Raw genomic sequence first — 12,334 nt, 5'->3', positions numbered from 1 at the left:
TTCAGTAGACCACAAACTCAAGGAGTTAACAGCATGATTCAGCAACCAAAAAGACTAATTTGATCATTGGCACTATATTGAAATCGTCATAGCTTCCAGGAATAAGATGATGATCCCTCTGTACTATGCCTTGATCAGACTACCTGTGCAATATTGTATAACGAGGTGGAGAAGAGTGGAGAGAACATAGGATTTGGAGTCAAGAAGACCTGAGTTTGAATCCTGCCTCATATACTAGTTGTGTGACCCTAGAAATATCACTTAACCTCTCAGTGTCTCAGTTTCTTCATTTGTAAAATGGAGATAAAAATAGCACTTTACAGGGTTCTGAGGATCAATTGAGTTAACATATGTAAAGTGCTTTGTAATTCTTAAAACACTGTACAAATGCTAGCTATTACTCCTTCTCCTCCTCCTCCTCCCTAGTTCTAGGCAGCACAGTTTAAGAAGTACATCCGTGAGCTGGAGAGAACCTGGAAGAGGACAGGCTTTATTTCCATGTTGTATCAGGACTGGTTAAAGAAACTGAAATTATTTAGGGACTGGAGATTCTGAGGGAAGTGAGAGTTATACACTTAAACATTTGAAGTACTGTCCTGTGAACAGGGATGAAACTTACTTATCTTGATCTCAGGGGTCAGAACCAGGAGCAGTGAGAGGAAGAAGCCAATGTAGGCTTGATGTCAGGAAAAACTTAATAATAATTAGGGCTGTTCCAAAGTGGAATGGGCTGCCCCAAAAGCTGTGCGTTCTCTCTCTTTGGAGGTCTTACATATCAGCTGGTTGACCCCCTGTTGAGTATGTTACAGTAGAGAATTTTTACGTATAAGTTGGCCTAGATGGCTGCTGGGGTTTCTTTCAGCTCTAAAATTCTGCAGTTCTGTGATATAAAGTTATAAATACCAACCTGTTTGCCTCCTAAACAATGCAACATTTTGCTGCCTACATATCACTTTTGTGTGACCTTTGTTCCTATGACTATCCAATCTATAATATGAGGGGAAAAAAGCTGGAAAAATGCTTTTACAGACAAGAAAAATCTCCCATTCACAGATCACTTTAATGCATAGTGTGGAAAGCCAATCACTGTAGACTCTGGCTGTAGTATGCCATCATACCTCCTGAGATGGGAATCTTTTGATGGTGGTGGCTTGATTAGAGCTGCAAAGTGAGTGAGAAGATGTCATTTGGGAATGATCATGTTGAAATAACTCCTCCAGATGGTAGAGACAGATCCTGGCTATGTTTGTTCTCTGGGACTCAAATGCCTTCGAGATAGGCAGCTGTTTATAGGGAAATGTTCACCACAATAAATAACTTGGAGTGAGGACATGCTCTTTAATGCTTCTCACATAAAATTTCTAATTGCTCAAAGAACTAGACTTTAAGCAACTTAAGCAAAACTAACCCCTTGATCAACATTGCAGGTAGTCTTCTGCCCAAATGCTTATCAGCAATGGTTTGCATGAATTTAACACACAGACTCTCGGCTCACTCTGTTGACCCCCATTCACTGGCATGTTGGGTACCCAGAGCAAGGTTATTTCTGTCCCTCAGGGTTCTAGAAGTAGCCCTGAGGGATTGGTGGTATTTTTTTCTAATACTATTGCTCATGACCCTCTATCTCATTTGTTCCCCTTCCCCCATATTATTCATCAAGTTACTCTCTTCCCAAATAGTTACCATCTTCCCCAATATTAATTGCTAGTTGATTTTTCAATATCAATGATCTAATTAATATTAATTAATAATTTAAAAGGGATATTTACTGAAAAGTTACAGAAAGAACCTAAGTACAAAAACCTCTGAAACCGGGATTGAATTCTCTTCTACTTTGGTCCCTAGGGAGAATAGGCCCACAATTAAAGTGGTTGTTACAAACATTCCTCAGTGCCATGTTATGTGCTCCATGCCTTACAATTATTATCTCATTTGATCCTCACTGCAACCCTGGGAGGTAGCTGCTATTATTACCCACATTTTACAGGTGAGGAAACTCAGTAAAACAGAGGTTTAAGTGACTTGTTCAGGATCACACAGCTAGTTAGCGTCTGAGACCAGATTTGAACTCAGATATTTCTGACTCCAGGGCTGATACTCTATCCACTTTGCCACAAAGTAATTGAGGAAGAGAGCACTAATAATTTGGGGGGATCAGAACAGGCTTCTTGTAAGAGATGGCTTTTGAGCTAACCTTGAACCAAAATAGAAGTCACAAGAGGTAACAGTGAGAAGTACATCCATTTTAGGCATGGGGGACAGCCTAGGCCTAGGTAGGGAATGTTGTATGCGTGGAACAGCAAAAAAGTCACTATTATGTATGAAGTAGAGTAATATGTAATAAGACTGAAAAGGCAGGCTGGAGTCAGATTGTGAGGGGCTTTCAATGTCAAAAGATGATTTTATATTTTATCTTAAAGGCACTAGGATGCCATCAGAACTTCTTAAGCAGGGTAGTGACATAGATGTTAAAATATTTCTGGGGCAGCTAGGTGGCGCAGTGAATACAGCACCGGCCCTGAGGTCAGGAGGACCTGAGTTCAAATCCTGCCTCAGACACCCTCGATACGTTGTTTAACTGCTGTCTGTCTTGGGCTGTAAAATGAGAATAAAAATAGCATCTATTTCCTAGGGCATTGTGAGGATCAAATGAGATATTTGTAAAGTGCTTGGCACAGTGCTGGGAACATAGTAAGTGCTTAATAAATGCTTATTCCCTGCCCACCTCCCTCTCTCCCACAATTCCGGTGGCAGGAATCAAACCCACATTTTTTGATTCCAAATCCAGCATTCTTTCCGCTGTGAAACATTTTGTATTTATAAAGTGTCATTTTAAATCTCAAAGTAATGTATGTCACTAAATGATTCTCTGTACCTTCCCATGAGGTAGCAAGGTAGACGGATAGACATTCCTTTAGGATTCCTGCATGGGTGTAAATATAGTTGGTTATTCCATAGTGCCCTTTTCTGGCCACCACTCCCCTACGTGTGTTGTCTCATCCTATTAGAATGTAAACTCTTTGAGAATAGGGACAATATTTGCTTTTTTATTTATGTCTACAGGTGTTAGCACAGTGCTTGATATATAGTAAGCACTTAATGAACGCTTTTTTATTCATTCATTCATTTGGAATAGAAATGAATAGAATTATAATTCAATACAAATATAGTATAAGACAATAAGACAAGGCCAGGGTGACTTTAATGCTTAACTCATTAACTGAACTCATTAACTGCTTACGTTCATTTTGCTCCTGGTGATGAAGTTGTGTTTATACATCCATAAGGTTCCACGACCCTTGGATTCATGTTTACCCTGCTTTTTTTTTTTTTAATGAGTTCTCCATTTTGTAAGTGATTGTTGGTTACAAACTACCAGGTTTGGGTGTGTCTTCAAAGTTTAAATATATCTTTGAATTAGCTTTGAACTTGCCCATCTTCATCAGTTCATCCCTGGCCTAGATAATTTTCTTCCTTCTTCCCTCTGGCTGTGCACAGCTGAATTCACTGGGCATAATGCCATTAAAAATGTGTTTACTGTGCTACAACAAACCATATGGTGCTTTTGAAAGGGCTTTTATAATTATGTTTTTAAGAATTCAGGGAGAACCCAAACTCTTCCTCTTTAAATGATTAAATTAGATGTTTGCTTTTTAATTATAGCAACTGATACCCCAAAGGAGATCTCAATTCAGGTGTAAACATGGAAGGAAATCAAGATTTGGGATGGAATATGAATTTAATGTACAGAGAAGCAAAAAGGGCATCTGTTTTGATAACAGCCAATGGCTTAATCAACTTTCCCAAAAGGACAATTCAAGATCTATAAAATTTTGTAAATAATACATATTGCTGTAAGTTTTGCAAAGCACTTTACAAATATTATCTCTTTCTATCCTTTCAGCAAACTTGGAAGATAGGTGCCATTATTATACCCATTTTATAGATGAGGAAATGGAGGCAAACAGAGGTTAAATGATTTGTCCAGGGTCACACAGTAAGCGTCTGAGGCTGGATTTGAATTCAGGTCTTTCTGACTCTAGTCCCAGCACTTTATCCACTATGATGATATATTTTCAGATATGGAAGAAATTTCAGAACTGTGTACTTACTTTTTTCAGCAACCTATATGCACTTTTAAAGTGTCCAGGTTCTAACAAGTACAAAATATCTTCATTTTGATTCAATTTATTCATTTTTCAAAAAATGAGGCAATTCAATGTAATTTTGAAATATTTGAACAAAATCTGAACAATGATTTTGAACACCAAATGAAGTGGTGCCCTACTTAAAAAAATCTCTATAAAAGATCAAATTAGGGGATGAATTTTCACACAGCTCCTTTAAATGAAATATTGTAAACTCCCTAAGTAAAGTTAAAATATGACTTCCTATGCTTTAATCTTCCTGGGATCTGTGATTTCATTGGTGTGAGTGCTCTTTCCATTAAAGTCCATCATTAGGCTTCTGCTTCTTGGTTGATTGCCTTTATGATTCAATTGAAGGTTAGTTTCCTGATGATTTACTCATCTACATTTAACCAGGTTGGTCTTCACACAACAGACCCACACACTGTTTCTAGGACCGTACTAAAAGCCTGATGGTAACACGTTAGTGGTTTTCAAAACTTTTTTTTTTTAATTTTTGTGGCACATTGAACTATTAACTTGGTAACATTCTGAAAGTCAGCTGAGTACACAAGCTCAAACTGAGAATGGAAATTTCTCTTCAATGAGGGCAGCTGTCTTTGTTGAACTGTTTGTAAGTTCAAAGTTGAATGTGTTTTTAATTTAGTAGGAATAGGTGCTGAACCTGTAATTTTGTTCATACAGGAAGTCCCAGATGAGGAAATGCCCTTTATCAGTGCTGGTTGGTACCTTCTCACCTTAGAGGAGTCTTAGAGCAGGGGTTCTTAAACTGCTTTGGTGTCATGGACCCCTTTGGCATTCTAGTGAAGTTTATGGACCCCTTCTCAGAATTATGTTTTTAAACACAGGGAACAATTATATTGAAATATAGTTACTGAAACATTTTTTTAAAAAAAGTATATAACCTAAGAACTCTCGTCTTTGAAAATTACTTAGAGCCTTAGAGGTAAAGTGATTTGCTCAAGGACATATAGCTAGTATGTGAAAGTGGTAGAACTTGAACTCAGGTCTTCCTGGCTGAGACCAGCTCATTCCACTATGCCAACGCTGCCTCTACATAAGTTGCCTTATAACAGGCAAGTTTTGTTTATTTTGTTGATAACAGACTTACTATACTTCGTATGCTGGCTAAGTAAAATTTATGTTATATTCATATATGTTTCTATATCTGAATTGCATGTAACAGAATCCCCTGCTCCTGTACAAATATCTGAGGTAACATGTATATTAGGTAGAGGAAGCCCTTATTTCATACCACATAAAATGCAGCTGGTCACAGCCACCAGTCAATTGAACTTATGGAAACCTCATTCTTAATCAGCAGTTGTCCTTGTTATTTCAACAAGGTACCAAGGCAGCAGAAGTGACAGCCAAGGTAGCTCTGGGACATTGAATGGCTCTGGAGGGTGGAACTTTGATGACATAAAGATGACTTCAGGACAGAGCAGCAGTACAGAGGTAGAGCTAGTGTGATTGACACCACAGAGCCAGGGTCTTGTCTAGTGACCTGGAGGGACAGGAAGCTGCAGGAAAGGTTTTCCAGCAGCAATTCAGATTGTCCCTCCCTCTAGCCTCCCAGGAGGCCTCAGATGAGAAGGCAAAGAGCTGGGGCAGAATTGTTCTAGCAACAACACAAGGCAGCTCTCCTTCAGTGATCTCCCCTACGGTTGTCTTCTTCCCACAAACAAAGATTTTCCTATTATTTATTCATTTTTACTATGTTTCATTAAATGCTTTATCAGATGATAAGGCTTTCACTGAATAGGGCTTCAGTGAAATACACTTCCCTATCCTGAGGCACAGGGCAAGGCCTGGTGACAGAGAACACATTCCTCTGTTGCTTTAGTTTTACACTAACAAAATAATGTTGAGTTACCTTGTTTCTTCTTGTGGGACATCCCTTCTACCTTCTCTGACCATTCATTCAGTTCCTATTTTTAGAGCTTGAGCAACATGTTTTTCTATGACCAAATTAGATATAATTGTTTTTTTTTGCTACTTCTTACAAATATTACTAATGCCCTGCTATAAAGTAAGCAAGCAAACAAATTTTTAAAAAGTAATTCATTTATTTATTCATTCATCAAACATTTATTTTAGAAAACTATATTAGGGATAGGGAGAGATGCAAGATTTAGAAAAGGCACTGTTTCTACTCTTATGGGTCTTACAGCCTAGTACAGATATAAGATGCAAACACAGAACTGAATTGCTGGTTCCATACAGATTCATTTGTAGGCATCTGATAAGAGAGAACAGATAATTGTAAAAAAAGTTATTTTCTAATTTACTTCTCATTTTTCTCTTCCACCTCTTGATAAATTACCAAAGTAGTTCAAAGGTTCTCTGGCTAAAGAAACAAACTTATTGGAGTCTCTATTGTTTGAAGTTAAAAAGAGATACTGGATAATTCAAATCCCTTTTAATTCAAAGTTAATTTTTTGGGGGGGGTCTTGATCTCAAATTAATGACCTTTAATCATCACAAAGTACCCTAGCTTGCTCACGCTTTGCTTTATTGAATCAAACTTTCCATAAGAAGTATGTGTTGATGACTTCTATAATTTTTCAGTGGACTTTGAAATTACTGAATGACAGATGACATGATTCTTAACCTCTCGAAACAGATACTTCTACCTTGAGGCTTTCCTAGTATGGTTAGTAGTATTCAGCTAGTCTAACACAGTTATCCTTAGCTTCATGGAATAGATGTGCTATGGAAAAACTGTCTATAAAACATCTTTCTATGAATGAATTCTATAAGAATAAATTCTTATTTTTTCCCACTGTTTACTGTTAGGAAAATCAGGCATAAGATTCTCCAGTTGAGAACCTCTGGTGGAGAAGAGTTGACCAGCCCTGCGGTATGTTGGGCAAGATAATGTACTGGTACTGACCATTGTGAAGCTTCTGAAGTACTTTCTCAGCTCCAGGATTTCACTTCCAGCCATGAAATGTTTTATACACTAATAGTTAGCACCATCATGTGATTTTGGGGAAAATCTTTGGGACTCACCAGTTCTTGGTGATTGTTTAATTCCTTATTGGAAATAATCTATAATGTTGAATACTAATTAAGTCATGAGAGGCAGCATGGGATAGTGGAGAGGGAGCAGACCTCCAAGCCAGGAAGACATAGTGTGACCCTGGCCAAGTCATTAAACTCAGTGTCCCAAGCAATTCTCTAAGACTATGAGTTGCAGAGAAGGTTCCAATCTACAATGGCAGAGGAAGTTACTCTATCTACCAGTGAAGTCACAAATCTAGTCTGCATCTCTAGCCTAAAGAAGTCATGTAAAAAAAAAAAAAAGTAAACCGTCTTTGAATTGAAGCATTTCAGTGGAAATAAAAATGCTCTTTCAAAGTTTCCTAAGTTCAGACTGACTAAATGTATTTTCAAAACAAATTACTGTTAACTATTCACTATGTGGCTGCAACACAAGAAATTTCAATCTCACATGAAAATTCTTAAGAACTTCCAAGCAACTAAAAAAAAGGAGTTTGGAATGTAATCTAATTGCAATAAAATGACAACAAAAAACAAGTTTGCAGTCAGTCATTTTATAAAAAAAATCATAATGGTGCATTGTAATTTTTGGCAGTCACTAAAAGACCTTTCAGGAATATAACATCCATGATTAAATCTCTAACAAAGCATGGGTATAATATCATCACCAATTTCTTCTTTGTGAAATACAAAAGTTGACAGTGAAAATCCATGAGTACAATGATACTTTTTTTTGCTCCCTTCATAAAGATTCCTTTATAAGTTCAGCCAGTCTCTGAAAAGCCTAAAGTGAAAAAATGAAGAGATTGTTAGAGGAGAGAGCGCTGTCATAACTTTGTAAGTTCAACAAGGAATTTTCTTTCCCTTTCCTTGTCTTCCCTTCCCTTCCTTTCCCTTGTCTTCCTTTCTCGTCCTTTCTTTTCCCTTCTCTTTCATTGCCTTCCCTACCATTCACTTCCCTTCCCATTTTTGGTATTATTTGGATACTAGGTGGCACACAGGACTTAGGAAGACCTGAATTAGTAAGTGTGTGACACTGGATAACACTTAACTTCTCTTAGCCTCAGTTTCTGCTTCTGTAAAACACACACACACACACACACACACACACACACACACACGCACACACACATATGCACAGACACTCAATGGGGGTCGGGGGGAGGGAGGGAGAGAATCCCTCCATGCACTACATTTGTAGAGGGGAATGACAGGTGTCTTGAGTTCCTCTACTCTGACCAAGCACCTCATGGGTAGAGTGTCCTTTGGGGAGCAACTGATTTTAGTCAGTTACAGCTATTGAAATAGCAACAAAGGTTACTGGACATACAATCTGTACTGACCTCCATATTCAATGCCTTTCTAGCTTAGCAGGTTGGCCAGAACCAGTCTGCTGCTGTAGCCCTCAGGAACTCAGGGCCACCTTGACACCATGAAGAAGCATTGGAAGAGGACTTTAGTGGACAATATATCTAATGTTTTCTGATCTTCTCCCCAGACCAGTGTAACAAAGAAGTGCTATGTGGATGTTTCATGTTATTCATACCAGTATTTTCATCAACCAGTATTTTTATTTCATCAGAAAACTAAGAAAATATCTAATTAGGCTATAAGTCCAAACACATTTATAAGAAATAGGGCTGACACAGATCTGTTGACCATTGGGCAGAGATTAGTAACCTTTTTGTGTGTGTCATGGACCCCTTTGGCAGTCTGGGGAAATCTACGGATTCCTTCTCAAAAGAATCTTTGTTGGCTATTCCCAGTAGCACTTTCTATTTGATTTGGAGATGAAACCTTCCATATACGTTGTCTCCCCTGTTAATTAGGATATGAGCTCCTGAAGGGACTCCTTACTTATCTATTTGTATCCCCAGTGCTTAGCACAGTGTTTTGTGCATATTAAATACTTATTAAATGTTTTTTCATTTTTTTATTCATATATTCAAAATGGAGGAAATGCTAAATTTTGGTTTAGAGGTTAGTGAAAATAAAAGATATAATTTTTTCCCCTGAAATCCCCTGAAATCTATCCATGGATCCCTTGGGAGGGGGTCCCCAGGTTAAGAATCCTTGACTACTAAATAAACTATATTCACCTGATCCATTTGTTCTGGAGAAGACAGAGAAAAGGAAGCTCTGACGTAAGAACTAGGCTTTGAGTTATCAATGCTGAATGCATCCCCAGGAACAAGTAATACCTAAAAGAGCAATCTATGTTAATTAAAATGATTCAACTGAGTATGACCTTTTAAAAAGGGTTCTATTAGAAAAGCAACATTTTGGAGAAGATTAAAAGGGAAATTGAAGCATCTGAGGGATAGCAGTCTGACCTCAAATACTTAGACCCCTGAAGCCCAAAGTTTAAATATAACTTAAAGTTATGAAAAAATGTCCAAAAACAAGTCATATTAGAAATTACTATGATCAATGAAAGCATTTATTAAATGCCCAGCTGCAAGTCATGCTGTGCTAGATAGCACGTGAAAGGTGCCTTCCCTTCAGAATTTGTGATCTAAAATAAATACTGAAATTTACAGTTATCATTGGGACATCAAGGTGAATATCAACAATTAAGTGGCTAAATACACTGATGAAAGAAGTACTCCTACTGGGTGAATGTACAAACAGGGGGTTAAAGGGGTCTTTTCTCTTCCAGGTAAATGATGAGGTGGGAACATTTCACAAACTGTTAGAGTGACCAGAAGAAGTTTGAATTGGAATGAGTTAGTTGCTCCACATTTAAGCTGTAATTTGGGCAGACTTGGAGGAGGAAGTGGGATGAGTAGATGAAAACGCATTAAGCAAATTGGGCCGAGTGAAGAGGGACCAACCCATACTACTCTAGAAAGAATATTCTACATTGCATGTCACCACTTTATGCCCTCCCATTCTTTATTCAATTTGGCTTCCATAACAATGAAATTAGTGCAATGTACTGGAGAGCATGATGGACTTACAGTCAGAAAGACCAGAGTTCGAAACCCACCTTTGATATTTACTAGCTATCTGGTCATGGGAAAATCACTGAACATCTTTCACATCTGAACATCTCTCAGGTGCCTCACCTGTAAAAATGAAGTTGTATCTGATGTCCTAACTCTGAATTTACATTTTATGATCTACCAATAATCAACCAATAGTCAAATCCAACTATCATTGCCCGTGAGCTCTCTGCTTCATGTGGCACCATTCAACATCTCTTCCTTCTTCAAACTGTAGCTCCTTGGTTTCCATGACGCTACATTATCCTGGTTCTCCTAATGGTACCTCCTCATTTGTCTCCTTCCCTCTGTACCTACTCTTTGTTCTTTCATTTCCTAAAGGATCAAAGATCGTGGACTTAGACCTTAAAAGGTGCCCCCCCCAAGATCATCAAGTCCAACTTCTTTCTTTTATATTTGGTGAAACCAAAGTCTAGAGATGAGACTTGCTAAGGGTCATACTAGTAAATGTCCAAGGTAGGATTTGAACCCAGGTCTTTCTGACTATGTCTAGTACTCTATATACTTCCCCACATGCCTCTCAAAGCACTTAATAATATGACTGAGCAATAACTGTTTTAGGATTTACAACTATAAAGTTAGCAAAAATGGGAAATTTTACAGTCACTTAAGTAAAGGATTTAAATTTTTTGTTAAGATTATTATTATTATTTTTACCTCTTTTTGCAAGGCCTTTTCTATAACTAGCTGTTTTGTATCAGAAACACCTTTAATCTTAATCCACAAAAACATCCCAGCAGCGGGGACATGCCATTCTGCCAAACCTAGAAATAAAAGAGAGAGGTTAAACGCCTTTCATCATCCTCCGCAGTGATGGTATCAGGGAAACTGCTTGATGGTACTTAGCTAATTCACATGTATTTTGTTTCCCAAAGCTTTCCCCCCAAATACAACATGAAAAAACATAATTTTCAAAGTGTTGGTAAGTGACATCCCAGATTTCATTTTGGTCAGTGTTTAAATCATCTTGTGTGAGTCCATTATCCAGAAGAAACAATTGAACTATTTGGGTTTTTTTATTAGTTCATTTGTTTTTTTCCCCCCACTAAGTATCAGAACAAATAGTTCTAGGATAAAAAAAATTCAACTTTAAAAAATAACTCTTGCAAAAAAGAAAATCTTGGCCTTCATGAAAATGTGTTGTGCTTTCTCTTCTCCCACGCCTGTCATTCAAACTTATCAGAGTGACACCATTATTCTTGTCAAGCAGGAAAGATTTCTATCATTACCAAGATTTCCCTGGGGACCTAATACTACAAAATTTGTTCTCTCAAGTTTAGGGCTTAACTATAATTGAGAGAAAGGTTTTATTTTATAAGTGCACCACAGATGGTCATATCAACCACTCATTCAACTCACTCTTTTGTTGGGAAATGTGACTCAAATGATATTTTAATGACATACCAACAAAGATTAGCAGACATGCATATGCATTTAATGTTTGACATAAGATGTAAATAGGCCAGCAGGATTTAAATCACTGGAATGAAAGTTCTCAACAAGTAACTTAAATTGGACTGTTGTCTGAGGTCCCAGGAGATGGTACAAACTATTTTTAAAAGGGTTGTTGCTATTTAAAGTAGAAGCTACTTCTCACAGAGCCATAGATTCTCACAGCTAGGAGAGGGTGGGGGTGGGGGTAGGAGAGGGGTGTTTGCTTCTTTAACCTCACAGAATCATAGACTTTCACAGCTAGAAGGGACCACAGAGGGACCCTAGTCCAACCTGCACCTGTGCAACATAACCAGCAAGAGGTCATCCAGACTTTGCTAAGACTTCCTGCAAGGAGAGAAGGTACACTACTTTAGAAGCAACCCATTCTCCTCCTGGCTAGCTGCAAATGTTATATCCTTAAATCAATTCTAAATTTGTCCCCACAAATTCTACTTACTGTTCCTAGTTTTGCTGCTCTCTGGGGCCATATATTATGAATCCGGCTCCTTTTCCTCATAATAGCCCTTTAAATATTTAAGACAATAACCATGCCCCCACCACATCTTCTGCTCTCCAGGCTAAACATGCCTCATTCCTTTAGCTGATCTCTGTATAAATTGATTTTGAGGCCACTCACCATCCTGGCTGCCCTCCTTTGGATTGCTCTATAATTCTGGTTGCACTACAGGTTATCAAGGCCCGTCCTGTAATGTGGTTCCCAGATCCAAACCCAACATTCCA

At 38.0% G+C, this 12,334-nt stretch overlaps 1 protein-coding gene across 2 annotated transcripts in view; it reads right to left on the bottom strand.

The window, feature by feature from the left end:
- Window positions 1-6,231: 6,231 nt before the first annotated feature.
- The window catches only part of AADAT (aminoadipate aminotransferase), a 35,696-nt gene continuing 29,593 nt past the window's right edge, over window positions 6,232-12,334 (bottom strand). For both annotated transcript variants that reach the window (XM_027837484.1, XM_027837485.1), the window contains exons 12-14: window positions 10,817-10,923; window positions 9,254-9,355; window positions 6,232-7,938 (exon numbers count right to left, since the gene is read on the bottom strand). In XM_027837484.1, the coding sequence (XP_027693285.1) occupies window positions 7,897-7,938; window positions 9,254-9,355; window positions 10,817-10,923 (251 nt within the window). In that variant the 3' untranslated portion in view covers window positions 6,232-7,896. The remainder of the gene's footprint in view (window positions 7,939-9,253; window positions 9,356-10,816; window positions 10,924-12,334) is intronic.

This window comes from Vombatus ursinus, unplaced genomic scaffold (genome assembly GCF_900497805.2).
Source record: "Vombatus ursinus unplaced genomic scaffold, bare-nosed wombat genome assembly UNPS02014821.1, whole genome shotgun sequence".
NCBI classification, from domain to species: Eukaryota; Metazoa; Chordata; class Mammalia; order Diprotodontia; family Vombatidae; genus Vombatus; species Vombatus ursinus.
The sequence above is the reverse complement of the archived record's forward strand: the minus strand, read 5'-3'. Positions and strand labels throughout refer to the sequence as shown.